This window comes from Cydia amplana, chromosome 14 (assembly GCF_948474715.1).
Source record: "Cydia amplana chromosome 14, ilCydAmpl1.1, whole genome shotgun sequence".
Lineage (NCBI taxonomy): Eukaryota > Metazoa > Arthropoda > Insecta > Lepidoptera > Tortricidae > Cydia > Cydia amplana.
This window is the reverse complement of record NC_086082.1, coordinates 2,890,194-2,906,361: the sequence shown is the minus strand read 5'-3', so window position 1 is coordinate 2,906,361 and position 16,168 is coordinate 2,890,194. Positions and strand designations below refer to the sequence as shown.

Genomic DNA, 16,168 nt, shown 5'->3' with positions numbered 1-16,168 from the left:
GTCTCCATAGGGGATTCCGAAGGGACCAGTGTGTATTCCGAAGGAACAGAAGCACAGTAGACCAGTTATTCCTCCTTAAACAATTAATGGAGAAGAGGTGGGAATATGCCCAGAGTTAATCAAATCTCATAAAAAAGGGGTAAGCTATGATGGCGCCATCTATGCAAACCTTTGACAGTTGCCAACCCCATGCAATAACAATTAACGAAGTGAGTTGGTCATGATAGCAACATGCGACAATCTGTAGATGCTTTTACTGATTTTTTTTTACAATGGCAACACTAGTTCAAAATGTCCGACAAGTCCGTCATGCCCGTCATTTCATTCATTCACTTGTCTACTAGCTAAAAAAAGGTCTCGCAACGGACGACAAGTGTTGGCAAATTAGTGACGAGAAATTTGTGTTACCTCTTTGTTTTAGCACTAATTTCCTTGGATTAGCTGTGATTCGTGTGAAACTCTGTATGTATTATGTGTAAGGACTTTCCTGGTGATATTTCAGCTTGTTTACATTGTCGATTTGATAGGTATTATATTGTGTGATGTGAAGTTCTTTTTTCTGGAGAAAGGAGAGCTTTTGTGCCTTTTTTTGGTCTCTGATAAGTAATTCAGTGCTTTGGTGAAGTTGTTGATAGACCTTGTCCATTTACTGTTAAGACTGTATCGTGTCACAAAATTGGTAATGTCAATTATCTTACGTACTTACTTTATTCGTATTACGCTATCCGCCTTTGCGGTTTCTCAGTTTTGCAATAGTCGTTAGAGCGTAGAAAATGTGTCAGGCGCCCTGAAGTAATGATGCGATCGGTAAAACATTGTTTTTACTTGTACTTTTGATCTTATTGGAAATTGGTATTTCAGATCCTGTGGGAGATTGACATAATGGGCATCAGATCCTAAGCCTACAAGTAAGTGTTAACAAGGTTTTTGCTTATTAAGGAGTAAGATAAGCAAAAAGCTATATTTATCAATCAATGTAGAGTAAAAACATGTTAATTAGACATTCACTGAAGATATAAATTGTATTTCAGAGCAATAATATGGCCCTAGGCTTTAATAGTCTAAATGTTTTTTTTTTCATTTAATATATTTATGTATTGTTTTTTGCTACAGCTCCTGTATTATTATGGCATCTGGAAACTCTTCTTTGGAGAGCAATGGCAGTAATGGTAGGTGCAATTGAACTTTGTTACATACATCATACATGTAGGTAAGGTACATGTCACAAGATTTTAATTCTTACTTGAGTAATGTCAACGGGGATAATGCAACTATGGGATTATAACATACAAGGCGGGAAGAAGTTGATAACTCGGGTATTTTATTGAAGAAATTAGAACTTTAAATATAATTACATAAGGTTCAAATTTCTTCAATATTTTCCCGGCAGTTATCAACTTCTTCCCGCCATGTACGGTATTGTTCATACTATCACTTTTAAATTAGATAATTTATTTAGACTTACATACTGTACTGATTTAAAAAACCGGCCAAGTGCGAGTCGGACTCGCCCACGGAGGGTTCCGCACCATCAACAAAAAATAGAGCAAAAAAAATCGTGTTTGTTGTATGGGAGCCCCCCTTTTTTTTTCTTTTTTTTTTTTTTTAATTTATTGAATAATACAAGTTACCTGCATGTTAATATTACAAGACCCATCGTGGGCAAAACCTAAAAAATACCTAACCCTTAAATATTTATTTTATTTTATTTTTAGTATTTGTTGCTATATCAGCAACAGAGATACATCATTTGTGAAAATTTCAACTGTCTAGCTATCGCGGTTCATGAGATACAGCCTGGTGACAGACGGACGGACGGACGGACAGCGGAGTCTTAGTAATAGGGTCCCGTTTTTTACCCTTTGGGTACGGAACCCTAAATAAAGGCTAGGCTAATGAAACAGTAAATTATTTGTTTTATATTTTTTCTAATCACCACCATTTCTCATTCAGAGTCAATGTCCCACACGTACGTGAGCAACGAACGCCACAATGCATCCCAGCTGCCCACCATACCTATTCCCATTGACTATGACAGCAACTACGATAAGAACTATGTGAAACACGGCCACGTCCACGCCCCGTACGAGTATGACGCGCTTAGCAAACAGACCAATGAGAGCTTGAAACAGCAATGCGAGAAGGCGCTACATGAGCTGAATCAGCTTAGGAGGCAGCATACTGAGACGTCGAGGCGCTGCGAGCATGTTATGAAGGTAAATATACAACACTAATTTAACTACAAACATTAACTGAATTACAAACAAAACTACAAACACAAACAGACCAATGAGAGCTTGAAGCAGCAATGCGAGAAGGCGCTACATGAGCTGAATCAGCTTAGGAGGCAGCATACAGAGACGTCGAGGCGCTGCGAGCATGTTATGAAGGTAAATATACAACACTAACTACAAACATTAACTGAATTACAAACAAAACTACAAACACAAACAGACCAATGAGAGCTTGAAGCAGCAATGCGAGAAGGCGCTACATGAGCTGAATCAGCTTAGGAGGCAGCATACAGAGACGTCGAGGCGCTGCGAGCATGTTATGAAGGTAAATACGACACTAATTTAACTACAAACATTAACTGAATTACAAGCAAAACTACAGACACAAACAGACCAATGAGAGATTGAAACAGCAGTGTGTGGAGCGCTACATGAGCTGAATCAGCTTAGGAGGCAGCATACTGAGACGTCGAGGCGCTGCGAGCATGTTATGAAGGTAAATATGACACTAATTTAACTACAAACATTAACTGAATTACAAACAAAACTACAGACACAAACAGACCAATGAGAGATTGAAACAGCAGTGTGTGGAGCGCTACATGAGCTGAATCAGCTTAGGAGGCAGCATACTGAGACGTCGAGGCGCTGCGAGCATGTTATGAAGGTAAATATACAACACTAATTTAACTACAAACATTAACTGAATTACAAACAAAACTACAAACACAAACAGACCAATGAGAGCTTGAAGCAGCAATGCGAGAAGGCGCTACATGAGCTGAATCAGCTTAGGAGGCAGCATACAGAGACGTCGAGGCGCTGCGAGCATGTTATGAAGGTAAATATACAACACTAACTACAAACATTAACTGAATTACAAACAAAACTACAAACACAAACAGACCAATGAGAGCTTGAAGCAGCAATGCGAGAAGGCGCTACATGAGCTGAATCAGCTTAGGAGGCAGCATACAGAGACGTCGAGGCGCTGCGAGCATGTTATGAAGGTAAATACGACACTAATTTAACTACAAACATTAACTGAATTACAAGCAAAACTACAGACACAAACAGACCAATGAGAGATTGAAACAGCAGTGTGTGGAGCGCTACATGAGCTGAATCAGCTTAGGAGGCAGCATACTGAGACGTCGAGGCGCTGCGAGCATGTTATGAAGGTAAATATGACACTAATTTAACTACAAACATTAACTGAATTACAAACAAAACTACAGACACAAACAGACCAATGAGAGATTGAAACAGCAGTGTGTGGAGCGCTACATGAGCTGAATCAGCTTAGGAGGCAGCATACTGAGACGTCGAGGCGCTGCGAGCATGTTATGAAGGTAAATATACAACACTAATTTAACTACAAACATTAACTGAATTACAAACAAAACTACAAACACAAACAGACCAATGAGAGCTTGAAGCAGCAATGCGAGAAGGCGCTACATGAGCTGAATCAGCTTAGGAGGCAGCATACAGAGACGTCGAGGCGCTGCGAGCATGTTATGAAGGTAAATATACAACACTAACTACAAACATTAACTGAATTACAAACAAAACTACAAACACAAACAGACCAATGAGAGCTTGAAGCAGCAATGCGAGAAGGCGCTACATGAGCTGAATCAGCTTAGGAGGCAGCATACAGAGACGTCGAGGCGCTGCGAGCATGTTATGAAGGTAAATACGACACTAATTTAACTACAAACATTAACTGAATTACAAGCAAAACTACAGACACAAACAGACCAATGAGAGATTGAAACAGCAGTGTGTGGAGCGCTACATGAGCTGAATCAGCTTAGGAGGCAGCATACTGAGACGTCGAGGCGCTGCGAGCATGTTATGAAGGTAAATATACAACACTAATTTAACTACAAACATTAACTGAATTACAAACAAAACTACAAACACAAACAGACCAATGAGAGCTTGAAGCAGCAATGCGAGAAGGCGCTACATGAGCTGAATCAGCTTAGGAGGCAGCATACAGAGACGTCGAGGCGCTGCGAGCATGTTATGAAGGTAAATATACAACACTAATTTAACTACAAACATTAACTGAATTACAAACAAAACTACAAACACAAACAGACCAATGAGAGCTTGAAACAGCAGTGCGAGAAGGCGCTACATGAGCTTAATCAGCTTAGGAGGCAGCATACAGAGACGTCGAGGCGCTGCAAGCATGTTATGAAGGTAAATAATACATTTGTCAACCTTATTGCAACGAGATAAGGTCTACAAGTGGCCAGTCAAGTGAAATTGCATCTATGTGTAAAAACAGCAACACTCTTAACTGTCCATCGGTGGACCTTATGCCTTTTGTAATAAGGTTTACGAACTGTCGGTTAACATTACAGTGTGGGCGATGTACCTACAACGCACCTCTCACGTTCTTTGTAACCTCTTTATAATACATTGTCTGCTTTCTTTGGGTACTGGATCAAGAACAATAATTATAAAACGCAAATGTGAAATATGTTTTTGTTGTAGGAATTGGAATACTTCCGCGGACAGCACAGAGCAGCCATGAACCAGCTAGAAGTATCCGCACAGGAGGCCTCAAGTCTTCGGGGGAAGTATGGGGACTTGCTGAATGACAATCAAAGGTATGTCCCCATATACATCTTAGTATTTTACTGGTTGCATTCTAGCCAGTGTTGGCCGAAACGTTAATGCAATTGAAAATGTTGGCCATTAACCATTATAAATTGAACCTTAAACCGTAACGGACGATTACAGTTTACGGTTCAATTTATAATGGTTAATGGCCAACATTTTCAATTGCATTAACGATTCGGCCCACACTGATTCTAGCCCAGAACTCACTTTTATTAACCGTGACTGATACCTGCTCTCCAACTCATATGGGAAATTAGGCCTTATTTTGATGAGTAACTAACTTGAAGCTTGAAGTAATTAACTAACGTAACGACTAACAATGTTTTTTTTTTACTGGTAAATATCAATAACAGTAAGTATGGCTTTGTTTTTATCCATTTTATTTTCTCCGTTAGTATAATTATCATAAAGTCAAAAATTTCTTTAGACTAATGTCTCTTATAGGTTTAACTGTATTCTTAACTAGCGACCCGCCCCGAATTATATATAACTTATTATATATAAACCTTCCTCTTGAATCACTCTATCTATTAAAAAAAACGCATCAAAATCCGTTGCGTAGTTTTAAAGATCTAAGCATACAGACAGACAGACAGGGAAGCGACTTTGTTTTATTCTATGTAGTGTTTTAGGCCCGGAGATTCTGATAATGGGGTAGACAGAACAAAATCCTAACTTATGCTTCAATATTGTTAAAGGTTGGAGCGTGAAGTTCAACATCTACAGCAAAGTGGAACCGCGGAAGGCAGCTCCGATGCTCTGGTCCACACACTCAGAAAATACGAGGCACTTAAGGAGGAGTTTGAGTGCTACCAGAAGAGGTATGTAACCATTTGAGTCCCACCAGCAAGATAACAAACTCGTGGTATTGTAAAAAAAATTGAGGTTTCTGATAAAAGTTTTTGACGTTGAAATTGCAAGCACCTGCATTATACACTTGGTTATATTTCATTAGAATTTATTGGGTGCGAGACTTGCAGATTTTTACGTGTTACGTTTAAATGAATTAAAAGTGAAGAATTTAGTGAAGTGAAGTGGTGGTCAATTTTAAGTTCATATAGACGTAACATACATAAGTGAAGATTTTTACGTGTGTACTTGACAGTAATTGAACTTAAGTGACCACTAGAAATCTAGCCTATTTATTTATCGCCGACTACTTATTCGACTAGTAATTTCTGTTATCATTCAAAAGTGTTAATCATTCGCTTGAACATAATAAATAATTTATTTTTGAACATTGTGCACAGATATGACGATCTACTAGAAAATCACAACGTGACCTTGGAAAAACTCCGCCTAATTCAAGAGGAAAACAGCCGTCTGAAGACGCAGTGCCACGAACTCACGCAAGAGAGGAACGCTGTCGTAAGTTCACAAGTATTTCACTGGCCAAAGGAATTTGAATCTTCTGTACAGAACTTATGTTCCATAGTTGAACGGTCGCGAGCTAGTGATACGTCGCTGCCACTCAAATATGAAACGTAATTACTGTATATAAGGTTCAAATTCCTCTGACTCTAGTAAGACGTGCCCCACATCGTGTTGGATAACAGCCGTCTGAAGACGCAGTGCCACGAACTCACGCAAGAAAGGAACGCTGTCGTAAGTTCACATTCACTGGTCAAAGCAATTTGAATCTTCTGTACAGAACTTATGTTCCATAGTTGAATGGTCGCGAGCTAGTGATACGTCGCTGCCACTCAAATATGAAACGTAATTACTGTATAGAAGGTTCAAATTCCTCTGACTCTAGTAAGACGTGCCCCACATCGTGTTGGATAACAGCCGCCTGAAGACGCAGTGCCACGAACTCACGCAAGAAAGGAACGCTGTCGTAAGTTCACATTCACTGGTCAAAGGAATTTGAATCTTCTGTACAGAACTTATGTTCCATAGTTGAATGGTCGCGAGCAGGGATGTTGCGGATGCCGATTTTTTGACATCCGAGGATGCGGATTTTTAAACCCTCACATCCGCGGATGCGGATGCGGATGCGGATGTCAAGATAGGTACATAAAAAACGTCACATATTACATTTTAGTAATTTTAATTTCAAAAAACCGGCCAAGTGCGAGTCGGATTCGCGTTCTAAGGGTTCCGTACATTAAGTCCCACTCACGCTTGACTGCTAATTTGTAATAGGTTTTTTTGGCTAATGACTAAATTACCTAGCAGTCTAGCACTTACGCCGATGCTAAGACGTTCCTGTACCGAACTGTTCCACATCCGCATCCGCATTAAATCCGCATCGATTTTATGCGGATGCGGATGCGGATGTTGAAAATAATGCGGAAGTTCCGCGGTTGCGGATGCGGATGCGGATATTCGCAACATCCCTGGTCGCGAGCTAGTGATACGTCGCTGCCACTCAAATATGAAACGTAATTACTGTATAGAAGGTTCAAATTCCTCTGACTCTAGTAAGACGTGCCCCACATCGTGTTGGATAACAGCCGCCTGAAGACGCAGTGCCACGAACTCACGCAAGAGAGGAACGCTGTCGTAAGTTCACAAGTATTTCACTGGCCAAAGGAATTTGAATCTTCTGTACAGAACTTATGTTCCATAGTTGAACGGTCGCGAGCTAGTGATACGTCGCTGCCACTGAAATATGAAACGTAATTACTGTGTAGAAGGTTCAAATTCCTCTGACTCTAGTAAGACGTGCCTCACATCGTGTTGGATAACAGCCGCCTGAAGACGCAGTGCCACGAACTCACGCAAGAAAGGAACGCTGTCGTAAGTTCACATTCACTGGTCAAAGGAATTTGAATCTTCTGTACAGAACTTATGTTCCATAGTTGAATGACAGCTCCAATGGTCGCGAGCTAGTGATACGTCTCTGTCAGATTTACCACCAGTAAAATCATTAATAACATAGGAAATCAGGATGTAATGCAGTATTTAATTAAGATCAGTTAGTTATTGCTCAAGTAATGTATTTATTATAGGGACAACTACAAGGTTTAGAATATAAAAATGGCAAACATTATTTAAGTAATATATTTATATAAGCAAATTGTAAGTAAAAGTATATTGTAAATTTACTGAACAATTAATCGGCTTTATTACCACATAATTCACAAAAATCTTAATAATTGTATTGCTAAATTAATTAGTCAAGTAGGTACGCTGCGTAATAGATATCGGTGGCTTATAGTTAGTACTGGCTACCTTACCGTACACACTTGACATAATTTAAAACAGTAATAAAGATCTAGCAATAAGCTACTTGATGTATTACACCGTAATCAGTTGGAATATACGTTACATAGCAATTGTTAAAAGGTCATCAAAGGTTGTAACGTACATACCATCAGACTATAACACAAAGAAAACATAAAAGTCATAAAAACACAATAAAATAGATACTTAGCTTCGTTTGTCATTGTTAGCTCTCCAACTGAGAAGTGAGCCACAACTGTCAGACACCCGCTTATATTCGATCAGACTTCACCCCTTCCACCACTTCTTGGTAGGAATAACAAGTAAGATGTTTGCGGCACATCCGGTTATCATAATAATTCAATTTAACAAATGTATTTGCTACATTTTAATTTAATTTATTATAGAATAATTAATAGCAAATTAATACGAATTTAATATCATGGCTTATTATTATAGGATACTTTATTTACGTTACTAATGTTCTGACAGTTATGGTCAAGAAATATACATGGAGGGTAGTTGTGTAATTAAACAGCAGTTCTAACTTATTATTTCGATATACGTATTAGCTTAGCAAAAGTGGACTATTTAGTGAAAATGTAAGTGTGATCTTTGTTTTTATACTACGTATCTCACACGGCCATACTGACAGGTGCTTCGTTCTCGAAGTACCTTATTTCTGCAATCATATTAAACTTAGTGTATGCAATGACTATTTTTTATTAGTCAGATACTATATCACATATCACATTAATCAAATGAGAGCTCGCAGGCTCGGCAGCAGGTCCCTATATTGCTACTTTTTCACTTACATCAAGCGAGGGCTCGCAGGCTCGGCAGCAATTATCCTACTTACAATCACCATGCTACGGGCACTTATCACATCAAGTCAGCCTCGGTAGCATGTATCGCCCTGAGTTGGCTACTGGTCCACTTATAACATCAAGTGGGGCACACAGGCTCTGCAGCAGGTCCCTATATTGCTACTTTTTCACTTACATCAAGCGAGAGCTCGTTGGCTCGGCAGCAATAATCCTAGTTACAATCACCATGCTACTGTTTTACTTATCACATCACGTCAGCCTCGGTAGCATGTATCATAAATGCCAAATCATACACAGACATAGCGATCACATATCAAATCTACAGTAGATATTATCTTGTGTAAAATACAAAAAAAAATACCTTTCCAAATATCGTTCGGCCAATCTGACGAATCATTGCACATTTAAACATATTAATTACCTACGTGACGATAGCTTCATGGTACACCAGGACTCTGCTCCACTGTCGCTTGTAGTGGGTCAAAGGTGGGCAAAGCGATGTCTTTGTCTCTTCCGCGAGCACCGGAGACGGTTTTCGTAACCGCTATCAGAAGGCTTTCCACAGCTTCCAAATTCATCTGAAATTATATAAGTATATATGTAAAATGTAGCTGGATACTATCCCACTTCTGATGTCAGATTTACCACCAGTAAAATCATTAATAACATAGGAAATCAGGATGTAATGCAGTATTTAATTAAGATCAGTTAGTTATTGCTCAAGTAATGTATTTATTATAGGGACAACTACAAGGTTTAGAATATAAAAATGGCAAACATTATTTAAGTAATATATTTATATAAGCAAATTGTAAGTAAAAGTATATTGTAAATTTACTGAACAATTAATCGGCTTTATTACCACATAATTCACAAAAATCTTAATAATTGTATTGCTAAATTAATTAGTCAAGTAGGTACGCTGCGTAATAGATATCGGTGGCTTATAGTTAGTACTGGCTACCTTACCGTACACACTTGACATAATTTAAAACAGTAATAAAGATCTAGCAATAAGCTACTTGATGTATTACACCGTAATCAGTTGGAATATACGTTACATAGCAATTGTTAAAAGGTCATCAAAGGTTGTAACGTACATACCATCAGACTATAACACAAAGAAAACATAAAAGTCATAAAAACACAATAAAATAGATACTTAGCTTCGTTTGTCATTGTTAGCTCTCCAACTGAGAAGTGAGCCACAACTGTCAGACACCCGCTTATATTCGATCAGACTTCACCCCTTCCACCACTTCTTGGTAGGAATAACAAGTAAGATGTTTGCGGCACATCCGGTTATCATAATAATTCAATTTAACAAATGTATTTGCTACATTTTAATTTAATTTATTATAGAATAATTAATAGCAAATTAATACGAATTTAATATCATGGCTTATTATTATAGGATACTTTATTTACGTTACTAATGTTCTGACAGTTATGGTCAAGAAATATACATGGAGGGTAGTTGTGTAATTAAACAGCAGTTCTAACTTATTATTTCGATATACGTATTAGCTTAGCAAAAGTGGACTATTTAGTGAAAATGTAAGTGTGATCTTTGTTTTTATACTACGTATCTCACATCTCCGCCACTCAAATATGAAACGTAATTACTGTATAGAAGGTTCAAATTCCTCTGACTCTAGTAAGACGTGCCACACATCGTGTTGGAGAACCGCCTGAAAAACCACGATCTCACAGAATGACTTTGAACCTTCTGTACAAAAGTTAAGTTCCATAGTTCAATGACAGCTCCAACAGTAGACGCGGGCTCACGATGTAGAATATACTCTAGTAAGCAACTTTGACAGTAGAAAAAGGCGCGAAACTCGATATTTGTATAAAATTTCGATCCTTCGCGCCTACTTTTTCATATGTGCCGCTTATTTTGAAAAAGACAAATTGTGTTTGTTGACGTGATAACGTCTTATAAATTGATGAACACCGGTAGCATGCACGAAAAAGTGTCACGTTGTGGACAGATCTCCATGGTAACGTATAAAAGTATGCAATTTTTCATCAATGATTTCTTATGACGTTATCACGCAAAATTATCGTCCGTAAACCGACTTTACAGACGACCATTTTTTTTTACAGATTCGTGAACGAAACACTCTAAAGCAGCAAGTAGCAAACGTTGTCCGCCAATGGGAGGGCGGCGCTCGGGACCGTGCCGATATGAAGAGGCTAACGGACGAGCGGAACGCTGCTATGGCCGAGTACACGCTTATAATGAGCGAGAGGTAATAAGAATTACGAAAAGTGGGATTTTTTAATTAAAATTAAATTAAAACTGAATTGAATATTGAAGCGAGGCCGTTTAGTGTCACGAGGCTGGCATTCAAGTATGTAAGTAAAAAAAAAAACTGGGGAATTGGATCGAAAAATCAGTAATAATCTGAAAACCTGATATACCCAATGAGTGCCATGACTTGTCACGTGTGGTTGACGAGCCACGCCCGAAAGTTCCACGCCCACAGTAAGTTCAAGAAGGTGTGTTGTGGGTACTCAGACAAAAGACTCAAATATCTGTGCTCACACAAATAAATCTCCTTACCGGGATTCGAACCCAGGACCATCGGCTTCACAGGCAGAGTCACTACCCACTAGGCGAGACCGGACATCACACACACACATGCATTGCTACATACATTGCTATTATATCTTTAGTTTGTGTTTGCTAGGTTATCAAAATCTGATTTTCTACCTTGTAATAATCATAGACTCTGTTACACCCTTCATACGAGAGAGCGGGTGTTTTAAATATTAACTCTATTTTATTCATGTTAAGATATAAATTACAACGGATTGAAATAATATCCTCCATACAAACGAAACATCCAAAATTTCCCACTGAAATTTGAACCTAAACTGTAGGAAATAGAGTTGATTTTGCGTTGTTTGAAAATTGAACGAAACAAAGCAAAAGCGACTGTTCCAATTGAACATGGTTTAAATTACATCGAACTGAATAGGTACTATAGGTAGGAACTTGGGCCTTAGGAGGTTACATAGACTAGGAATCCTCTAGACGGAGTTTAGAGCAATTATTTCATGAAACCGATGCTGCCAAAAATACGGGGGTGCGGGGGACGAGGTGAGCGAATCCCGTGCCGTGATTGGTGCGTTCAAAGACACGGACCAATCACGGCACGGGATTCTGACACTTACCGTAAAACTACCGTATATAGTGGCGTGGCGCTACCGTGGTGCTAGCGTTACCACAGAACATATTAAAGAGGTTAGAACGGCTATCGCGCGCAGTTAGTATCGGAACCGGTGTCGCCGCTCGTTCCTCTCCACATTTCCACATTTCTCGCGCAACGGTAGTAAAAACTTGTGTGCCTGGTGAATGGATACGCCTCCTTTAGACACATTTGATGTCTGGCTTCTTAATCTGAACGTTATTGTGGCGCAAAATGCATGTTTACGTTTTTCGGTCAGCGCGGGCGAGTACTAGCATGCGAGCGTTTGCTCATAACCGGCGGCGACACGTACCCTGCTCGCGTCGCCATTCTACTTGTTCTGTGAGCGTTACTATCAGGGATGTTGCGAATATCCGCATCCGCAACCGCGGAACTTCCGCATTATTTTCAACATCCGCATCCGCATCCGCATAAAATCGATGCGGATTTAATGCGGATGCGGATGTGGAACAGTTCGGTACAGGAACGTCTTAGCATCGGCGTAAGTGCTAGACTGCTAGGTAATTTAGTCATTAGCCAAAAAAACCTATTAGAAATTAGCAGTCAAGCGTGAGTGGGACTTAATGTACGGAACCCTTGGAACGCGAGTCCGACTCGCACTTGGCCGGTTTTTTTAAATAAAAATTACTAAAATGTAATATTTGACGTTTTTTATGTACCTATCTTGACATCCGCATCCGCGGATGTGAGCCTTTAAAAATCCGCATCCGCATCCGCATCCGCGGATGTCAAAAAATCGGCATCCGCAACATCCCAGGTTACTATGCTCAGTCTAGAGGATGTCTTGTCTGTGGGAGGATATGAAATACGTGTATTAATGATTATGTTTTTCACAGGGACACGGTTCATAAAGAGATGGAGAAACTCACAGACGACCTTCAGGCGGCGATGAAAAGGGTGGCTGCTTTAGAATCTGCGTTGCAGCTCTCTAGAGACGAGCAACGCGCACAAGCTCTACAGGTGATACATATAGTTCCCTCAGCTCATATTAAAATAGTGTAGGTTGTCTTTATAATACACAGTCCACTAAGAAATGGAGACAGTCACAGACGATCTCTATGCGGTGCTGGAAAGGGTGGCACAGCTTTAGAATCCGCGTTACAGCTCTCTAGAGAAAAGCAACGCGCACAAGCTCTACAGGTGATACATATACTTTCCACCTCAGCTAAATCTTTCTCGAGAATCACTCTATTGATAGGTGAAAACCGCATGAAAATCCGTTCATTCGTTTTTGAGTTTATAGCGTCGTGGCGGGGGACTTTGTTTTATAAGGTGTAGTGATCTTAAAGACCATCTTCAGATCTGTGCCTAATTACATTGGTGGCAGAGTAATTACCACACAAACCCCATTAGCAAAAGATCAATTTTAAATAACCAAATCCCCTTTCGCTCTAGTCCAATAATTAGCAATTTTTTTTAAACGTGCCTTGTACAGACGACGAAAACTAAAAGTTCCAGTTCAAAGAGCAATAAATTTTTCACTAATGCCAGGCGTGGCTCACACCGCGATTTCGTCGCGTCGCTAAAAGTACCTACAAGTACATGCAACCCACACCAATTGTGGTGTCTAGTCATAGTACTACGAACGAAACGGACGCCTGCTGGCTCTCGCGCCACCTACCGGTCATATCTGTCTTATAAGACGCGTTTTGTTAGAGAGTGAATCTTCTGTACCTAGTACTATTATTTATTCTGTGTTAATGCCTATACTGGCCGTTTTTCTGGCCTTATGGCCTGGAGCATAGTACAGGGTGGCCAAATAAGAGGTATACACTTTATTTTTGAAATTTTATGCTATAAAACATAAAAAAATATTAAGTATTCCTTGTTAAATATAATATGTAGGGTCAGCAATTACACATGGAAAATAATGTCAGACAAATGTCCACCTCTAGCAGCATGGCAGATGCGAACCCTTTTCATCGCGTTTTTCATCACTTTTTCACACATTTCTGGCGTTATCTCAGCGACAGTGTTTCGAATATTTTGTTTTAATTGCTGAAGGTTCGTTGGCCTATTAGCATAGACACGTCCCTTTAGATAGCCCCACAGAAAAAAGTCAGGAGCTGTTAAATCAGGCGATCTTGGGGGCCAGTCAATGTCACCGTTTCTCGAAATTAATCGACCGGGAAACGTTATTTTTAATGTTTCTATTGTTTTTAATGATTAAAACACGTTGTTCCGTCGTAAAACGCTCCATAATAAATTTGCCGTATCTACACAAACTAATTTTCATGCAATAACTGTCATATTTACCGCCAAAATAAAATGGCGGCAAAAAAAAGTTGTATACCTCTAAGTTGGCCACCCTGTATAACACAAATTTTGAATTGTTTACAGGCGGAGAGTCTTCGTCGCGAGATCGAGTCCGCACTCGTGGACCGCGACCGCGCCATCAAGGAGTGCACCGACCTGAAGACTCCACAGAACACATCCACACTAGGAAAATCCCGGTAAATATACTAACAACTAACTGATCAACGTCAAACATGGCGGCGCCAGTTGTCATGCTGTCCACACACGTTTTAAGTAATTACGTCGAGATATTGACCCCGCGCTCGTGGACCGCGACCGCGCCATCAAGAAGTGCACAGACCTGAAGACTCCACAGAACACATCCACACTAGGGAAATCCCGGTAAATATACTAACAACTAACTGATCAACGTCAAACATGGCGGCGCCAGTTGTCATGCTGTCCACACACAAGTTTTAAGTAATTACGTCGAGATATTAACCCCGCGCTCGTGGACCGCGACCGCGCCATCAAGGAGTGCACCGACCTGAAGACTCCACAGAACACATCCACACTAGGAAAATCACGGTAAATATACTAACAACAAACTGATCAACGTCAAACATGGCGGCGCCAGTTGTCATGCTGTCCACACACAAGTTTTAAGTAATAACGTCGAGATATTGACCCCGCGCTCGTGGACCGCGACCGCGCCATCAAGGAGTGCACCGACCTGAAGACTCCACAGAACACATCCACACTAGGGAAATCCCGGTAAATAAGCACTTCGTCAATTTGTAGCAGTTTGTCAAAAAATCGGTACAAATGCCGTGCACGTTCAAGCGTCAGCTACCTTGTGAATGAATGGACCTTAGACCTAATTTAAGGACCTAGATTTAAGGAACTTAGTATGTAGTTATGTTCAAATACAATTGGGTACTTTCCTCTACTTAATTTAATAAATCGGATTGAAATATAAAAAGTAGATTAGTTGACCGTGACGTCACTACACATGTTTTCATATAAATTCCATATTAGCGAATCGTTTTGACAGGTCTAAAAAAGAAGTTGGTTTGACTAGTAGGAAAGTAGCCAATTAACAATTGTCATATTGTTCATGAATAAAAATAAAATAAAATGGACAGACATTTTCAGTGTTAAATAGGTGCCAGCGTGATGAAATACCGGCCAAGTGCGAGTCGGACTCCGTACAAGGGTTCCGTACATTAAGTCCGACTCACGCTTGACTGCACATTTCTAATAGGTTTTCCTGTCATCTATAGGTCAAGAACTATTTTGTGTATTTTTTTCAACATTGTAGACCCAGTAGTTTCGGAGAGGGGGGGGGGGATGGTCAGGCAGACAGGCGCATGATTGAGGTACGGAACCCTATAAATAAGGCGCGAAATTCAAATTTTCTATGGGACGATATCCCTTATCCCCTACATTTTTCAAAATTGCCGCCTTTTTCTACTGACAAGATCTGCTTAACCATCTATAACTCAAATATTGTTGGCAGACAAGACAACTCAGCGTATCACCACTTGGGGCTCGCAAGCGGTGTTGGTACCGACGGGTTCCTCAACGGACAACATTCCAATGATCCCTCGTTGGATAAGTTACAAGGTAATAGTTATTTTCGATACAAGTGCGAAAAAGAGGAAATTCGAAACGAGTGGCGATAACGCGACCGAAGGGAGTGTTTTAAATCGACACGAGTTGCGAATTACCTATTCGCACGTGTATCGAACAACGTTTTACAGTACATATGGGGCTGGGGCTGGGGGTATTTAAGTTTAATAACAAATCATATCCTGTGTTATGATTTTATGAGATGAGTCAATGT

The 16,168-nt window shown here is 39.9% G+C and overlaps 1 protein-coding gene and 3 long non-coding RNA genes across 4 annotated transcripts in view; 1 reads left to right on the top strand and 3 right to left on the bottom strand.

Moving 5' to 3' along the window:
• The first annotated feature begins 268 nt into the window (after positions 1–268).
• LOC134653933 (disks large homolog 5) overlaps positions 269–16,168 on the top strand; it is a 45,622-nt gene continuing 29,722 nt past the window's right edge. The window contains exons 1-10 of the mRNA XM_063509303.1: positions 269–908; positions 1,114–1,169; positions 1,954–2,216; positions 4,746–4,861; positions 5,573–5,695; positions 6,125–6,242; positions 10,979–11,124; positions 12,924–13,047; positions 14,428–14,540; positions 15,842–15,948. Coding sequence (XP_063365373.1) covers positions 1,127–1,169; positions 1,954–2,216; positions 4,746–4,861; positions 5,573–5,695; positions 6,125–6,242; positions 10,979–11,124; positions 12,924–13,047; positions 14,428–14,540; positions 15,842–15,948 — 1,153 coding nt within the window. The 5' untranslated portion in view covers positions 269–908; positions 1,114–1,126. The remainder of the gene's footprint in view (positions 909–1,113; positions 1,170–1,953; positions 2,217–4,745; positions 4,862–5,572; positions 5,696–6,124; positions 6,243–10,978; positions 11,125–12,923; positions 13,048–14,427; positions 14,541–15,841; positions 15,949–16,168) is intronic.
• LOC134653955 (uncharacterized) lies at positions 2,117–2,567 on the bottom strand. Its single transcript, XR_010097298.1, has 3 exons — positions 2,443–2,567; positions 2,274–2,404; positions 2,117–2,230 (listed from the first exon to the last, which is right to left on the bottom strand). It is a non-coding gene; the product is annotated as an uncharacterized LOC134653955 (long non-coding RNA).
• Positions 2,833–3,246, bottom strand: LOC134653872 (uncharacterized). Its single transcript, XR_010097292.1, has 3 exons — positions 3,128–3,246; positions 2,959–3,089; positions 2,833–2,915 (listed from the first exon to the last, which is right to left on the bottom strand). It is a non-coding gene; the product is annotated as an uncharacterized LOC134653872 (long non-coding RNA).
• LOC134653873 (uncharacterized) lies at positions 3,518–3,931 on the bottom strand. Its single transcript, XR_010097293.1, has 3 exons — positions 3,813–3,931; positions 3,644–3,774; positions 3,518–3,600 (listed from the first exon to the last, which is right to left on the bottom strand). It is a non-coding gene; the product is annotated as an uncharacterized LOC134653873 (long non-coding RNA).